The sequence below is a fragment of the Eucalyptus grandis genome, chromosome 5 (assembly GCF_016545825.1).
Source record: "Eucalyptus grandis isolate ANBG69807.140 chromosome 5, ASM1654582v1, whole genome shotgun sequence".
NCBI lineage: Eukaryota > Viridiplantae > Streptophyta > Magnoliopsida > Myrtales > Myrtaceae > Eucalyptus > Eucalyptus grandis.
This window is the reverse complement of record NC_052616.1, coordinates 60,049,633-60,066,568: the sequence shown is the minus strand read 5'-3', so window position 1 is coordinate 60,066,568 and position 16,936 is coordinate 60,049,633. Positions and strand designations below refer to the sequence as shown.

The 16,936-nt window shown below is 40.4% G+C and overlaps 2 protein-coding genes across 3 annotated transcripts; both read left to right on the top strand.

Moving 5' to 3' along the window:
* Positions 1-2,536: 2,536 nt before the first annotated feature.
* On the top strand, positions 2,537-6,906 carry LOC104445616 (inositol transporter 4). Its single transcript, XM_010059524.3, has 7 exons — positions 2,537-2,665; positions 3,101-3,299; positions 3,953-4,023; positions 4,106-4,441; positions 4,523-4,630; positions 5,435-6,040; positions 6,148-6,906. Exons 2-7 carry the CDS (start codon positions 3,167-3,169, stop codon positions 6,619-6,621), a joined length of 1,728 nt encoding a protein of 575 aa, XP_010057826.1. The 5' UTR covers positions 2,537-2,665; positions 3,101-3,166; the 3' UTR covers positions 6,622-6,906.
* LOC104445618 (inositol transporter 4) lies at positions 2,595-16,202 on the top strand. 2 transcript variants are annotated; one of them, XM_039311983.1, is made up of 7 exons: positions 2,595-2,665; positions 12,485-12,681; positions 13,331-13,401; positions 13,484-13,819; positions 13,901-14,008; positions 14,836-15,441; positions 15,549-16,202. In XM_039311983.1, the coding sequence occupies exons 2-7, from the start codon at positions 12,549-12,551 to the stop codon at positions 16,020-16,022; spliced, it is 1,728 nt and encodes a 575-aa protein (XP_039167917.1). In that variant the 5' UTR covers positions 2,595-2,665; positions 12,485-12,548; the 3' UTR covers positions 16,023-16,202. The 2 variants fall into 2 exon arrangements, with proteins under 2 accessions (XP_039167917.1, XP_010057828.1); XM_010059526.3 differs by lacking the exon at positions 2,595-2,665 and adding an exon at positions 11,668-11,964.
* Positions 16,203-16,936: the final 734 nt, after the last annotated feature.

Here is a 16,936-nt window from a genome sequence, read left to right as displayed (position 1 = left end):
ATCGATGGGCGTTGAGCTTGAGAGTGGAGACCATGAGTAGGAGATAGAGAGATGGACTCAAATGAGATGAGAGTGAGATGAAACAAGTACTCGATTAATGGATATTGAGCTTCAAATTAGAGATTTTAGAGGTTTTTTTTTTCTTAATTTTTTGGTGGAAATTTTTCTTAAAAGTTAAATATATATTTATATATTACCATCTTGGTTCGAGTGGACGGGTGGATGGTTTCATACATAGAATTAGGAGTCAAATTGATACTCAATGGTTCCAATTTATTGAAATCGAGAATCGAACCAACATTTTTGGGAATCGTTGGTTCCAATATGATTCAATCCGAGTCCAAGTGATTTGGCAGTTCACGGTTCTTTTGCATACCCTTAGTTATGCCCATCAATAAGCTTCACACAAAAATTATAACAACAATTTCAAAGTTTGGTAATTTTACATTTTACTCTCAAGCATTTAGAATTAAGACTTGCATGATTGTTGCGTAACCACTTGATGGGCATGTAATGAAGAAGTTTATAAAGATCAATTGGATGCTCAATGAATCTCAAATTCGTTGTTGAGGGCAAAAGAAAATGTTGCTTGTAGATCCATTATAGACTCGAAAACATAAAGACCTCATAGTCCTCCTCAAAACCACAATGTGGGGCATGCCATTATTGTGATAAGGTGCAAATTGAGTGGGACGAAAAATCTCAGTTGAGAATCACAATCACATAACAATGGAACGATGGATAACGTCATGTACGAAAAAATATAATTAATGTGATTTGACATTGTCGGTTTTTCAATGACAAAATAAAAATAAAAATTAGAGTTTATCAATCTTACAATGTTTCTCCAATTATCTGACCTTAACTGCAAAATCTCCTGCATGTCCCCTTGAAGAAAAAAAAAGCACAGGGTGACACAAGCTGTCACCCTCGTACCTTGGTGTCTAACTGAAGATATCGACAAGGCTTAACTTTTCGAGGCAGATGCTTCCAAAATAAGTCAGTTAACTGGGCTAAATCTAATCTCATCCTTTGAAGAAATCCTTAATCTTCGAATTAGACAGAGCATCTCTAACATAACCGTCTCACGGTATCACGGTTGAATACTGACCACAAAATCAGAAATAGGTCACACAGTTATTTCTATATTTATTTTGCCGTTCATAACACTTGTGGCCAGCCTTTTTTTTTTCTTTATTTTGTCGGTTGTGGCCAGCTTTTAAACGTGATACTATTACACAGTTTTATGACAGGCTAAAATGAAGGGGAAGAGTAGGATAAAAAGGGGAAGGGAGGGAAGATAGGCGGGTGAACAGGGTTGGAATTCATCTGCTCACAACCCTATCTCTCCCACCTTGACGATCCGACGGGGTTTTCGTTGCTTCCCTCAGTTGTCTGCAACTGACGGAAGTTCTTGGAATCTGTCGAAGACGAAGACCCTTCATTTTGGTAAGCAAAGCTTGTCCCCTCATCTTCAATTTGGTTTGATTTTGATTAGCCCGCTGCATTTTCTTTTTCTGCTAATCTGACTTTGTTTTCAACGTTTCTTGCTTAAAATGGGAAAGAAGGGATGAAGCTAATCTGATGAATAATTTCTCCTATCTGATCAAAACGTAGTAGAATATCGAAGTCGAGGTTATTGTGGATTCTAGGACTACAATGGTGATCGCCTCGAGATGGTTGTCTTCCTCGGGCGGCCATTGTAGGGTGGCAGAAGATTTTTAATAAAGCGTAAAAGATTTCATGGTATTTCTCAATATAATGTTAACCGATAAGGACGCTTTAACACGAAAGACTTAAAATGAAATATCATTAGGGATAACTTGACAGTTATATTCTTTAGATACTCCTTCTATTTTCCATGACTTAATATGGGAAATAATTTGGAGAAAAAGGGAGGATACTACCATAATTGTCAAATTGCCACGCATATCATTCAAATAAGAGTAAATCTAATCCGGTCCAGTACAAAATTAATCTTTTGGATATTGGATTTACTCAATACGAAAGAATTCAAATTGGAGGTTCCTTTTTTTCTTTTTGTGGGTTCATAATTTAAATTCGAGATGAGGAGGAAGTTGGGGGCGGTTGTGCCGGCGTCCCAGGCATCAGAGAGAGAGAGAGACAGAGAGAGACCGAATCCAAGACTCGACATCCTCAGCCTAGTCAACCGTAATTGGTCCGATGTTTTTGCACGCTCGACGGATTCGGTTGGTCGGCCCCGCTTTGGACACATTTCCGATTAGATTCATGGATAAAGCTTTCGAGTTCTCCAAAATTTTGAACTCTCTTTCCCTCGGATGTCATCTTTCGATTGATTCCCTCGCATTCATTCCGAACTTTCCTGCCTCTTTCTCGATTGTTGTCATCCACCCTTTACTTGGTAAAATCTCATTGTCACTCCCGCAAGCGCTTCTGGCCACAGATTTCTTTCCGAGAGTGTCGAGGTAGGGGTGATCTTTAGGATCATACCTACCCGACAGACGCTCAGGATCTTTCTCGCCCTATATATGGACGTGTAGACTGCGTTGGCATGGCATCGAATCATCATTTATTAGCCATCTTATTCAAAATTTGCAGGAGTCGAGAAGACCCAGAAAGCAGAGAGAGGGGGAGAGATCAGGGGAGGAGAAAAGGAGGAGGCTTTTCCTGGTTCTGGTTCTGGGTAATGCATTCAGACTGCATTTGGATCCGTGTCATTTCGGATATGTGATTCTCTGTTCTAGTGCCTCATGCAGAGTTCGGTTGATCAGATGCGGTGGGATCGATGGGTTGCATGATTTTGCTTTTTTTTTTTTTTGCTTTTTTAATTTCTTCTGGCTCTCGATAGAATAAAATAATTGAAGTTGTCAGACGAAAAGGTGGAAGCTTTGGAGTGTAACATCAAAAGCTTGTTTTTATCCTGCTAAAAGTTGTAAAATAATATGCGGCAGACGGTAAAAGAGATGATAGGAACAGTCACTAGCTTGACTTTACTGGTTTGGATTGGTATAAAAAAATTATGCCTTTTTCGTGTCTGGAGGGGAAGGCTTTTGATCATCGTCGCGTTTTGTCCATTTCCAATAAGCAGATTAGTGACTCTTTATTTGGTTTTTCGCAGAAAAAATCCCGGATTTAAGATACTGTTGTGGTTCCTTCCGAAGTGTGTGTGCGAGGGAGGGACAAGATGGAGGGAGGTCACACCAAAACCGATAAGACAGAGCTCACCGAATGTTGGCGCACGACATGGAAGACGCCGTATATCATGAGGCTCGCACTGTCGGCTGGAATTGGTGGATTGCTGTTTGGCTATGACACAGGTAGATCAAGCTCTTGCCTTGATTTTATTTCCATTTGCTACGATTTACAGCTAATTAAAGTGGATAAAGGAAAGTTTAAGCCTGATCGGGATGATTGGCAGTCCGCCATGGTACTTTTGTTCTATCAAATTCTTTTCCTAGGTCGAGTTTTGCCAAAAAACTTGTAAATAAAAATAGTTTGTCTTTTGATTTAATTGTTTTCTTACTAAGGTATGAAACAAGTTCTTTGCTCTCTCTCATTGTGAACCTCCAGTGAGAAGAGTGGGTAGTCTTCTTTCTTTTAAACTGTTTTAACCTTTTCTGTTCCCATTTTGCTTCTCTGTTTCCACTGGCCTTTTCTTTTCATTTACCTTTTCCTCCATCCTAGTTCACTTATCAACCTAGAATCGGACCCCATAACTTAAGACAAAATGTACATGAGATTCTGTAACTTGGTTTTTAGTACTATTGATGTTAATCTTATCAATGCCTGTTGTACATGCTCCCAGTCCTGATGCTTGTCGCAGCAAGTAGTCAGTTCTTTTGCCTTTTTGAGTGTCCGCCTCTGTATTAATTGAGATTTGGCATACAATAGAAAAGTATCACCTGTTAAGAGGAACGAACAGTCCTCGAATAGTACATAAACATGAATACCTCATTTCCTCTGGTTGAAGGGGTCATTTCTGGGGCGTTGCTCTATATTCGGGAGGACTTCGAAGACGTCGACAAGAAAACGTGGCTACAGGTAACTAATTCTTCCTCATTTCCTGTACACTGCTTATGTTTCTTGAGTACGTTAATTCTCAAAAGTTCTTGTCTGCTCGAAGGAAACTATTGTGAGTATGGCTGTTGCTGGAGCTATCTTTGGAGCTGCTGTTGGTGGGTGGATGAACGATAGATTCGGAAGGAAAATATCGATACTTCTGGCCGATGCCCTGTTCTTTATTGGTGCAGTCGTGATGGCCGCCTCTGTAGCTCCATGGATGCTCATCATCGGAAGAATACTCGTAGGTTTAGGCGTTGGAATGGCTTCCATGACTGCGCCTCTCTACATTTCCGAAGCTTCTCCTGCTAGGATAAGGGGCGCGCTAGTTAGCACAAACGGTATCCTCATTACCGGAGGGCAATTCTTGTCTTATCTCATCAATCTGGCCTTCACTCATGTATGCGTAATCCAGCATAATATGCTTCTCCTATATCAGCGATTTAAGATAAGTGAATAAGTTGGCCTGTTCGAATTTTAGGCACCTGGGACTTGGCGTTGGATGCTCGGGGTAGCTGGACTTCCTGCCCTTGTTCAATTCTTCCTCATGTTATTTCTGCCAGAGTCTCCAAGGTGGCTCTACAGAAAGGTAAGGGTCGAAGCTCTTAACTTATTTCACATTTTAGTATCTACTGGTCCGGTATCTGATTGTAATAGTTGCACGGATGTATACTGAGAATTTGTCGATGGAAAATTCTAGTATTTTTCTTACAATCATAGCTTTTGGAGGCATAATCGATTTATTGATTAATTTTTAGTTTCTTTTAAAACTAGGAATCTGGTTTCATGTTTCTTAGTAGTTAAGTCACACATCATTTTCTTGTTTGGATAATGGTTTTGCTAGCTATGCATTCAGACAAACTGTGGAGAATTAAATGCTTGGGGTTTACCATTTGAGATCGTGTAGAGGGACTAGTTTTCAGTTAATTCTATTCTTCCAGGTCTTGGGAAGTCCCTATTGTACATGACATGACCTGGTATAATTTTCTTGACTTCCATTTTGTTTTCACTATCAGTTTTCAGTCTTATATACTTTGTTGAGTTTTGTAAAAATTATATAGACTTGATCTTGCAAATGTTTGTATGTTAGACACTTATTTCTCTACCCGGAGCATGAACCCAAAAATTATTCATTTTTTGTTGTTTGATCCATTGTTGATAATTATGTATCTCAATGGTATGTTCATCAGGTTCGGTTGCTGATTCTTTTAAATAAGATGCATATCGTGATTGAGTTGAGAGTTCGTCTTGGAACTTTTTTTGATGCGACCCGTGTTTATATTATGTAATAGAGTTTTGTCAAATTAGCTGGACTATGGGGAATGACTTAATCCATTTTCCTGTGTCTACGACATGGGCTGGTACATTATATTGTCTCTGATCTGTAAAACAGAACAAGATCGATGAAGCTAGGAGTATTTTGGACAAGATTTATCCTGCCAATGAGGTCGAGGACGAAATGAATGCCCTACAAGAATCTGTTGAAGCCGAAATAGCCGATGAGAGCATCGTGGGAGAGAGTATAATTGCCAAAGTGAAGGGTGCTTGGAGTAACCCGGTAGTTCGAAGAGGATTATATGCTGGAATTACGGTTCAAGTGGCTCAGCAGTTTGTGGGAATTAACACAGTCTTGTATTACAGTCCGACTATAGTTCAATTTGCTGGGTTTGCTTCGAACAAGACCGCTTTGGCTCTCTCCCTCATAACTGCCGGCCTCAATGTGATTGGTACTATCGTGAGCATGGTATTTGTCGATAGATATGGACGGAGAAGGTTTATGATCGTTTCCATGTTTGGCATTATCGCTTGCTTGGTTGTGTTGTCCGCCTTATTCTGGCAAGCGTCTCTGCACGCTCCTGCTGTTAGTAAGTTGGGATCTAGCCACTTTGGTGGAAACACTACATGTCCCGCTTATTTGTCGGCTCCAGATCCATCCTCATGGAATTGCATGTCTTGCTTACAAGCTGATTGTGCATATTGTGCCGATGGTACAAATAAGGTAAAGTTTGCTTCAATTATTCCTTTCACACAATTTGTCCCGAGCATTTTCGTCCCTTTTTATAATGCAAATGCTAAGCTTGTGCATTTTGTTCGTTGGTTATTTAGTATCAACCTGGAGCATGCCTGATTTCTAACAAAGGAATAAGGGGCATATGCCGAGGCGAGCAACGGATATGGTTCGAGAATGGCTGTCCAAGCAAGTTCGGAATATTCGCCGTCCTTCTCCTTGGGCTGTACATCATATCTTACGCACCTGGGATGGGAACCGTGCCATGGATCGTGAATTCAGAGATTTACCCACTGAGGTATCGAGGTACCGGGGGAGGGATTGCAGCGGTCGCCAACTGGAGCTCGAATTTAGTTGTGAGCGAGACGTTCTTGACATTGACAGAGGTTCTTGGCTCGGCCGGCACCTTCCTCCTTTTCGCCGGGTTTTCCTTTCTCGGGCTCGTCGCCATTTACTTCTTGGTGCCGGAAACCAAGGGGTTACATATCGAGGAAGTTGAGAAGCTGTTGCAAGAGGGATACAAGCCTAAGGCTTTCAAAAAGAGGAAATCCAAAGTTGAAGGGTCTTCTTGAATTGTTCTCTTCTTCTTCTGTATCAAAAGCAGTTTAGCTTGACTGCATTGGTTTGGATATCTTAGAACAAATCTCTTCATCTTTTAGTCAATGAACAATAATATCATATGGCAATTTAGCAAGGAAGGTGTAAAATTCTATAGCTTGAGTTGAAATCTTGGTATTTCAATTTTATGCTAATTTAGTAAGAGGGGTAGAATCTTGTCCCCTTCAAGTACTTTCATAGTTCTAGTTGAAATAATTGGTCTGTCATAATGCAAATTTTTCGGAAACCATTTCTGATTATATGGTCTTCCTTGTTAGTCATCGCAAGCATTTTGAGATAATGATTTTCTATGAATCCATGCAACTTTCGACAATGGAAGTATTTTAGGCCCAATTCTCTTAAGAAGTTGTAACTATAATAAGTAATCAAGCTTTGGTCTAAACTATTTTTAATCTCATAAAAAATAATGATTTTAACTCAAGTGTCAATGCTAACCTAAATTTTTTTTTTGTCTAACTAAAAACGTCAATTTTCACTTTTTCTTTGTCTCATAAAAAAGTATAAACCTCCGGTCGATACTTGAATATGACCCTATTTAGTTTCTTTTAAATGATGCCATTAAAGATGTGATGTGTTGTCTCACATGTACTTGGGAACTCACGGTTCTCATCACCGGGCCCCAATTTAAATAGTTTCAAGTCAAACCCATCACCACAGCATATTCTCCTCCTCTTCCACCATCATCTTCTCCTTCATCTCTCTTCTTGAGGACCACGAAGAAGCATAAGCCCGGTGGTCTAGCACCTCTCCACCCCCCTTTCCCACTACCCCAAGGCCGCCACCCTCGACCACGCCCTCTACCCCTGTGTCACCGCCGCCTCTCTTGCCATTGTCGTTGCTGCCCGCGAGACTCCCTCTGCTCTATCAGCCTCTCCAAGTGCCGCAAGCTTGTTGGGTTGCAGCGGCTTAGGCGACCTCCGCGGGTCACCATGCCGCACGACTACGGTGAGGGAGCCGTTGATTTGGGTGGAGTGACCCCCCGTGAGTTACGGCGGCCTAGGTTTGGGTCGCCGCGACTCAGAAGGCAACCTTTGCCGGTTGTCGGGCCGTGCAACCATGGAGAGGGGGCCGTCGATCAAAGTCAGGTGACCCTCGAGTTGCGGCGACCTGCAGAGGTCGCTTGACCCTTTGAAGATGGTCACCCGAGTCGCCGTGACCTGCTGACGTCTCTCGAGCCATTGCTAGCCCCTTGCCGCTCAAGGAAGATAAATAGTGTAGCAAAACAAGGGTCAAAACAGAAAAACAAAAAGTTGGTGAGGAGAGTTTCAGGAAAAAAAAAATGTACAGTACCATAAGGCATGCTGAGAAAGTTGAAAGCCCAATGCAACCTCCCACCTACTTTGAGCTTTCAGCCTTCTAAATGCCCACTTTCCTCTAGGGGGTTTGCAAAATATTTGCCAAATATCCAATATTTGGCCCAAAGGGCTTTGGGTATCTAAAGTCCTTTGCAAATGCAACTCCCAAACACACCATTTGTGCTTAGGGGTGAGTATAGTCTGGATGGACACTTCATACTTTAAAATTGAGAATTACTCATTAAGGATCGATTTCAAAAAATTAGAACTGGCACCACCTAGGAACGGGACTGTTGGTCTAGTTCAATTCCCGGGTGGGTTCATGGAACAATTCCCATTGAGTTTCACACGCTTAGTGCAATAATTTTCAACAAGCCAAAGTAAATAAATAATAATAATAATAATAAACGAAGAACTTTCATATTACTAATTGTAAAATCAGTAAAAAGATTGGATTTATTTTAAAAGTTGAGAGCCAAGATCGTGAATCGATGGATATTGAGCTTAAGACTGGAGGCCGTGAGTGAGCGATAGAGAGATGGACTTAGAAGAGATGAGAGTGAGACGAATTAAGTATTCAGTCAATGGATATTGAGTTTCAAATTAGGGATTTTAGAACTTTCATTTTTCTTAAATTTCTTTTTGGTGGGAAATTTTTCTTAAATATTAAATATATATTTATATATTACTGTTTTGGTTCAAATAGTGAAGGTATAGTTGTGCATAGGGGTGAGTATAATTCGGGTGGGTAGTTCCTACTTTAAAATCGAGAACCTTCCACCAAGGATTGGTTTTGAAAAATTGGAATCAGGAACTACCTAGTAGTTGAACCACCAGTGCAGTTTGATTTCCAAGTGAGTTCATGGAACCGTTCCCACCGAGTTTCACACACTCAATGCAACAATTTAAGACAAGCCAAAGTAAAGCAAAAAATAAAGAACTTTCACATTCTTAGGTGTAAAATCAATAAAAAGATTAGATTCATGTAAAATCAATAAAAAGATTAGATTTATTTTAAAAGTTAAGAGACGGGATCGTGAATCGATGGACATTGAGTTTGAGAGTGGAGGTCATGATTGGGAGATAGAGAGATAGACTCAAATGAGATGAGAGTGAGACGAAACAAGTACTCAGTTAATGGATTTTGAGCTTTGAATTAGACATTTTAGAGTTTTTATTTTTCTTAATTTTTTTTGGTGGGAAATTTTTATTAAAAGTTAACACATATATTTATATATTACCGTCTTGGTTCGAGTGGAAGGACGGTTCCATACCTAGAATTTGGAGTCAGATCGGTACTCAATTGTTCAAATTTATTGGAACCGAGAACCGAACCCACTCTTTTAGGAACCATTGGTTCTGGTCCGGTCTGATCCGAGTCCAAGTGATCCAGGCAGTTTGCGGTTTTTTTACATACCCCTAATTGTGCCCATCGAGAGGCTTCACACAAAAATTACAACAAACAATCCCAAAGTTTGGTAATTTTCGTATTTTACTCTCAAGCATTTAGAATTGAAACTCGCATGATTGTCGGGTAATTAGTTGATGGGCATGTAATGAAGAAGTTTATAAAGATCAATTGAATGCTTGAAGAATCTCAAATGTGTCCTTGAGGGCAAACGAAAAATGTTGCGTGTAGATCCATTATAGACTCGAGAACATAGAGACCTCAGAGGCCCCCTCAAAATACGACAATATTGTGCATACCATTATTGCGATAAGGTGTAAATAGAGCGAGAAGAAAAATCTCAAGAGAGTATCACGATCTCACAAAGATGGAACGATGGATAACCCCACGTACGAAAAAATATAATTAATGGGATTTGACATTGTCGGTCTTTTTTCAATGACAAAAAAAATTAGGAGTTTATCAATCTTACAATGTTTCTGCAATTATCTGACCAAGACTGCAAATTCTCCTGCATGTCCCCTCGAAAAAAAAAGAAAAACACAGGGTGACACAAGCTGCCACCCCCGTACTTTGGTGTCTCATAAAAGATATCGACAAGGCTTAACTTTCCGATGCAGATGCTTCCAAAATAAGTCAATTAACTGGACTAAATTTAATCTCATCCTTCGAAGAAATCCTTAATCTTCGAATTAGACAGAGCACCTCTAGCATAACCGTCTGACAGTATCATGGTTGAATGCGGATCACAAAATCAAAAAAAGGTCACACGATTATTTATATATTGGTTTTGCCATTCATAACACTTGTGGCCAGCTTTTAAACGTGATATTATTACACCAGTTGTGTGACAGGCTAAAATGAAGGGGAAGAGTAGGATAAAAAGGGGAAGGAAGGGAAGACAGGCGGGTGAACAGGGTTGGAATTCATCTGCTCAGTACCCTATCTCTCCCACCTTGACGATCCGACGGGGTTTTCGTTGCTTCCCTCAGTTGTCTGCAACTGACGGAAGTTCTTGGAATCCGTCGAAGACGAAAACCCTTCATTTTGGTGAGCAAAGCTTGTCCCCTCATCTTCAATTTTGGTTTGATTTTGATTAGCCCGCCGCATTTTCTTTTTCTGCTAATCTGACTTTGTTTTCAACGTTTCTTGCTTTAAATGGGAAAGAAGGGATGAAGCTAATCCAATGAATAGTTTCTTCTATCTGATCAAAACGTAGTAGAATATCGAAGTTGAGGTCATTGTGAATTCTAGGACTACAATGGTGATTGCCTCGAGATAGTTGTCTTCCTCGGGTGGCCATTGTAGGGTGGCTATTTGCCTCAGGCAAAGTGATGACAATTGGCTTGAGGAGGTGGCCCAATAAGTTCGCACTTTGCCATATTTATCGTCTTTCATATTTTTTACTTAGTCCAATCCTATCGCATGCCCTCTAGATATTTAATTGTTTAGTGTATGTCCATACTTTATTGTACATTTCTCATCTTTTATCAAGTAACACATTAATCGAATGTATCTTTTCCTTATTTAAACTCTTATCTTCAAAACCTTTGGATCATTGGATAACCACGTTTGAAAACCAAAATGGTAACAACAATTTGAAAAATCCATGTTTGAAGTGCTCCCGTGGTAATAATTTCATTAATTTCCATTATAAATGAAAGTACGATCTTTTAGTAAAGCGCAAAAGATTTCCTGGTATTTTTCAATAAGGTGTTAACTAATAAGGACGCTTTAACACGAAAGACTTAAAAGGAAATATCATAAGGGATAATTTGAGGACTATATTCTTTAGATATTCCTTCTATTTTCCAAGGCTTAATAAGGGAAATAATTTGGAGAAAAAGGGATCAAATTGCCACAATATCATTCGAATAACAGTAAATTTGATCCAGTCCAGTGCATAATTAATCTTGTGGATATTGGATTTACTTATGATACAATATGAAAGAATTCAAATTGGAGGTTTTTTTTTTTTTTTTTTTGGGTTCATAATTTAAATTCGAGATGAGAAGGAGGAAGTTGGGGGCGATTGTGCGGGCGTCCCAGGAATCAGAGAGAGAGAATCCAAGACTCGACATCGTCAACCTAGTCACCCGTAAATGATCAGATGTCCTTGCACGGACGCTCGACGGATTCGGTTGGTGGGCCCCGCTTTGGACAAATTTCCGATTAGATTAATGAATAAAGTTTTGGAGTTTTCCAAAATTTTGAACTCTCTTTCCCTCGGATGTCATCTTTCGATTGATCGCCTTGCCTTCTTTACGAACTTTCCTGCCTCTTTCTCGATTGTCCTCATCCACCCTTTACTTGGTAATCTCATTGTCACTCCCGCACGCGCTTCCGGCCACAGATTTATTTCCAAAAGTGACGAGGTTGGAATGATCTTTGGGATCACACCTACCCGACGGACGCTCAGGATCTTTTCTCGCCCTATATATGGACGTGTAGACTGCGTTGGCATTGCATTGAATCATCATTCATCAGCCGTCTTATTCATAATTTGCAGTAGTCGAGAAGACCCTGAAAGCAGAGAGAGGGGGAGAGAACAGGGGAGGAGAAAAGAAGGAGGCTTTTCCTGGTTCTGGTTCTGGGTAATGCTCTGTTCCCGTTCTTGTTTTCCCCGTTTCTCCATCGTGCGTTCAGTTGAGTGATGGATTTTGACGCTAGGAATTCGGAGTGCATTTGGGTATGTGTCATTTTGGATATGTGATTCTCTGTTCTAGTGCCTCATGCAGAGTTCGGTTGATCAGATTCGGTGGGATCGATGGGTTGCGTGATTTTGGCCTCTGTTTTTTTTTTTTTTTGTTCTGGTTTTTCTTGGTTTATCATTTGTCGGGTTCTCGATAGAATAAAATAATTGAAGTTGTCAGACGAAAAGGTGGAAGCTTTGGAGTGTAACATTGAAAGGTTTGTTTTTATCCTAGTTGTAAAATAATATGCGGCACACGGTAAAAGAGATGATAGGAACAGTCACTAGCTTGACTTTACTAATTTGGATTGGTATAAAAAATTATGCCTTTTTCGTGTTTGGAGGGGAAGGCTTTTGATCATTTTCGCCTTTTGTCCATTTCCAATAAGCAGATTACTGACTCTTTCTTTGGTTTTTCTCAGAAAATCCCGGATTTAAGATATTGTTGTGGTTCCTTCCGAAGTGTGTGTGCGAGGAAGGGACAAGATGGAGGGAGGTCATACCAAACCCGATAAGACAGAGCTCACCGAATGTTGGCGCACCACATGGAAGGCGCCGTATATCATGAGGCTCGCACTGTCGGCTGGAATTGGTGGATTGCTGTTTGGCTATGACACAGGTAGATCAAGCTCTTGCCTTGATTTTATTTCCATTTGCTACGATTTACAGCTAATTAAAGTGGATAAAGGAATGTTTAAGCCTGATCGGGATGATTGGCAGTCCGCCATGGTGCTTTTGTTCTATCAAATTCTTTTCCTAGGTCGAGTTTTGCCAAAAAACTTGTAAATAAAATAGTTTGTCTTTTGATTTAATTGTTTTCTTACTAAGGTATGAAACAAGTTCTTTGCTCTCTCTCATTGTGAACCTCCAGTGAGAAGAGTGGGTAGTCTTCTTTCTTTTAAACTGTTTTAACCTTTTCTGTTCCCATTTTGCTTCTCTGTTTCCACTGGCCTTTTCTTTTCATTTACTTTTTCCTCCATCCTAGTTCGCTTATCAACCTAGAATCGGACCCCATAACTTAAGACAAAATGTACATGAGATTCTATAACTCAGTTTTTAGTAGTATTGATAATCTTATCCATGCCTGTTGTACATGCTCCCAGTCCTTATGCTTGTTGGAGCAAGTAGTCAGTTCTTTTGCCTTTTTGAGTGTCTGCCTCTTTATTAATTGAGATTTAGCATAAAATAGAAAAGCATCACCTGTTAAGAGGAACGAACGCTCCTCGAATAGTACATAAACCTGAATACCTCATTTCCTCTGGTTGAAGGGGTCATTTCTGGGGCGTTGCTCTATATTCGGGAGGACTTCGAAGAGGTCGACAAGAAAACGTGGCTACAGGTAACTAATTCTTCCTCATTTCCTGTACACTGCTTATGTTTCTTGAGTACGTTAATTCTCAAAAGTTCTTGTCTGCTCGAAGGAAACTATTGTGAGTATGGCTGTTGCTGGAGCTATCATTGGAGCTGCTGTTGGTGGGTGGATGAACGATAGATTCGGAAGGAAAATATCGATACTTCTGGCCGATGCCCTGTTCTTTATTGGTGCAGTCGTAATGGCCGCCTCTGTAGCTCCATGGATGCTCATCATCGGAAGAATACTCGTAGGTTTAGGCGTTGGAATGGCTTCCATGACCGCGCCTCTCTACATTTCCGAAGCTTCTCCTGCTAGGATAAGGGGCGCGCTAGTTAGCACAAATGGTTTCCTCATTACCGGAGGGCAATTCTTGTCTTATCTCATCAATCTGGCCTTCACTCATGTATGCGTAATCCAGCATAATATCCTTCTCCTATATCAGCGATTTAAGATAAGTGAATAAGTTGGCCTGTTCGAATTTTAGGCACCTGGGACTTGGCGTTGGATGCTCGGGGTAGCTGGACTTCCTGCCCTTGTTCAATTCATCCTCATGTTATTTCTGCCAGAGTCTCCAAGGTGGCTCTACAGAAAGGTAAGGGTCGAAGCTCTTAACTTATTTCACATTTTAGTATCTACTGGTCTTGTATCTGATTGTAATAGTTGCATGGATGTATACTGAGAATTTGTCTATGGAAAATTCTAGTCTTTTTCTTACAATCATAGCTTTTGGAGGCATAATCGATTTATTGATTAATTTTTAGTTTCTTTTAAAACAAGGAATCTGGTTTCATGTTGCTTAGTAGTTAAGTCACACATCATTTTCTTGTTTGAATAATGGTTTTGCTAGCTATGCATTCAGACAAACTGTGGAGAATTAAATGCTTGGGGGTTACCATTTGAGATCGTGGAGAGGGATTAGTTTTCAGTTAATTCTATTCTTCCGGGTCTGGGAAGCCCCTATTGTACATGACATGACCTGGTATAATTTTCTTGACTTCCATTTTGTTTTCACTATCAGTTTTCAGTTTTATATACTTTGTTGAGTTTTGTAAAAATTATAGACTTGATCTTGCAAATGTTTGTATGTTAGACACTTATTTCTCTACCTGGAGCATGAACCCAAAAATTATTCATTTTTTGTTGTTTGATCCATTGTTGATAATTATGTATCTTAATGGTATGTTCATCAGGTTCGGTTGCTGATTCTTTTAAATAAGATGCATGTCGTGATTGAGTTGAGAGTTCGTCTTGGAACTTTTTTTGATGCGACCCATGTTTATATTATGTAATAGAGTTTTGTCAAATTAGCTGGACTATGGGGAATGACTTAATCCATTTTCCTACTTCTGTATTCTAACATAAAGTCGTGTGTCTACCACATGGGCTGGTACATTATATTGTCTCTGATCTGTAAAACAGAACAAGATCGATGAAGCTAGGAGTATTTTGGACAAGATTTATCCTGCCAATGAGGTCGAGGACGAAATGAATGCCCTACAAGAATCTGTTGAAGCCGAAATAGCCGATGAGAGCATCGTGGCAGAGAGTATGATTGCCAAAGTGAAGGGTGCTTGGAGTAACCCGGTAGTTCGAAGAGGATTATATGCTGGAATTACGGTTCAAGTGGCTCAGCAGTTTGTGGGAATTAATACGGTCTTGTATTACAGTCCGACGATAGTTCAGTTTGCTGGGTTTGCTTCGAACAAGACCGCTTTGGCTCTCTCCCTCATAACTGCCGGCCTCAATGTGGTTGGTACTGTTGTGAGCATGGCATTTGTCGATAGATATGGACGGAGAAGGTTGATGATTGTTTCCATGTTTGGTATTATTGCTTGCTTGGTTGTGTTGTCCGTCTTATTCTGGCAAGCGTCTCTACACGCCCCTGCGGTTAGTAAGTTGGGGTCTAGCCACTTCGGTGGAAACACTACATGTCCCGCTTATTTGTCGGCTCCAAATGCAGCCTCATGGAACTGCATGTCTTGCTTACACACTAAATGTGCATTTTGTGCCGATGGTACAAATAAGGTAAACTTTGCTTCAATTATTCTTTTCGAGCAATTTGTCCTGAGTATTTTCGTCCCTTTTTATAATGCATAAGCTAAGCTTGTGTATTGTGTTCGTTTGTTATTTAGTATCAACCTGGAGCATGTATGATTTCTGACAAAGGAATAAGGGGCATGTGCCGAGGCGAGCGACGGATATGGTTCGAGAATGGCTGTCCAAGCAAGTTCGGAATATTCGCCGTCCTTCTCCTTGGTCTGTACATCATATCTTATGCACCTGGGATGGGAACCGTGCCATGGATCGTGAATTCAGAGATTTACCCACTGAGATATCGAGGCACCGGGGGAGGGATTGCAGCGGTCGCCAACTGGAGCTCGAATTTAGTTGTGAGCCAGACGTTCTTGACCTTGACAGAGGCTCTTGGCTCGGCCGGCATCTTCCTCCTTTTCGCCGGGTTTTCCTTTCTCGGGCTCATCGCCATTTACTTCTTGGTGCCGGAAACCAAGGGGTTACATATCGAGGAAGTTGAGAAGCTGTTGCAAGAGGGATACAAGCCTAAGGCTTTCAAAAAGAGGAAATCCAAAGTTGAAGGGTCTTCTTGAATTGTTCTCTTCTTCTTCTGTATCAAAAGCAGTTTAGCTTGACTGCAATGGTTTGGATTTCTTAGAACAAATCTCTTCATCTTTTAGTCAATAAACAATAATATCATATGGCAATTTAGCAAGGAAGGTGTAAAATTCTATAGCTTTAGTTGAAATCATGGTATTTCAATTTTATGGTAATTTAGCAAGAGGTGTAGAATCTTGTCTCCTTAAACTACTTTCGTAGTTTTAGTTGAAATAATTGGCCTGTCATAATGCAAATTTTTCGGAAACCATTTCTGATTATAAGGTCTTCCTTGTTAGTCATCGCAAGCATTTTGAGATAATGATTTTCTATGAATCCATGCAACTTTCGACAATGGAAGTATTTTAGGCCCAATTCTCTTAAAAAGTTGTAACTATAACAAGTAATCAAGCTTTGGTCTAAACTATTTTTATCTCATAAAAAACAATGATTTTAACTCAACTGTCAATTCTAACCTAAATTTTTTTATTTTGTCTATGTAAAAATGTCAATTTTCACTTTTTCTTTGTCTCATAAAAAAGTATAAACTTTTGGTCGATACTTGAATATGACCCTATTTAGTTTCTTTTAAATGATGCCATCAAAGATGCGATGTGTTGTCTCACATGTACTTGGGAACTCATGGTTCTCATCACCAAAGCTACCGCCCCAATTTAAATAGTTTTGAGTCAAACTCATCACCACAACATGTTCTCCTCCTCTTCCACCATCATCTTTTCCTCCATCTCTCTTCTTGAGGACCACGAAGAAGCATAAGCCCGGTGGTCTAGCACCTCTCCACCCCCCTCTCCCACTACCCCAAGGCCGCCGCCCCCGACCACGCCCTTTACCCCCGCGTCACCGCTGACTCTCTTGCCGTTGTCGCTACTGCCCGCAAGACTCCCTCTGC

Coding starts and splice junctions, on each gene's coding strand:
- LOC104445616 (XM_010059524.3), top strand. CDS start 3,167: ATGGAGGGAGGTCACACCAAAACCGATAAGACAGAGCTCACCGAATGT. Junction 4,442..4,522: donor TCAATCTGGCCTTCACTCAT/GTATGCGTAATC, acceptor TTCGAATTTTAG/GCACCTGGGACTTGGCGTTG. Junction 4,631..5,434: donor CAAGGTGGCTCTACAGAAAG/GTAAGGGTCGAA, acceptor TCTGTAAAACAG/AACAAGATCGATGAAGCTAG.
- LOC104445618 (XM_039311983.1), top strand. CDS start 12,549: ATGGAGGGAGGTCATACCAAACCCGATAAGACAGAGCTCACCGAATGT. Junction 14,009..14,835: donor CAAGGTGGCTCTACAGAAAG/GTAAGGGTCGAA, acceptor TCTGTAAAACAG/AACAAGATCGATGAAGCTAG. Junction 15,442..15,548: donor GTGCCGATGGTACAAATAAG/GTAAACTTTGCT, acceptor TTTGTTATTTAG/TATCAACCTGGAGCATGTAT.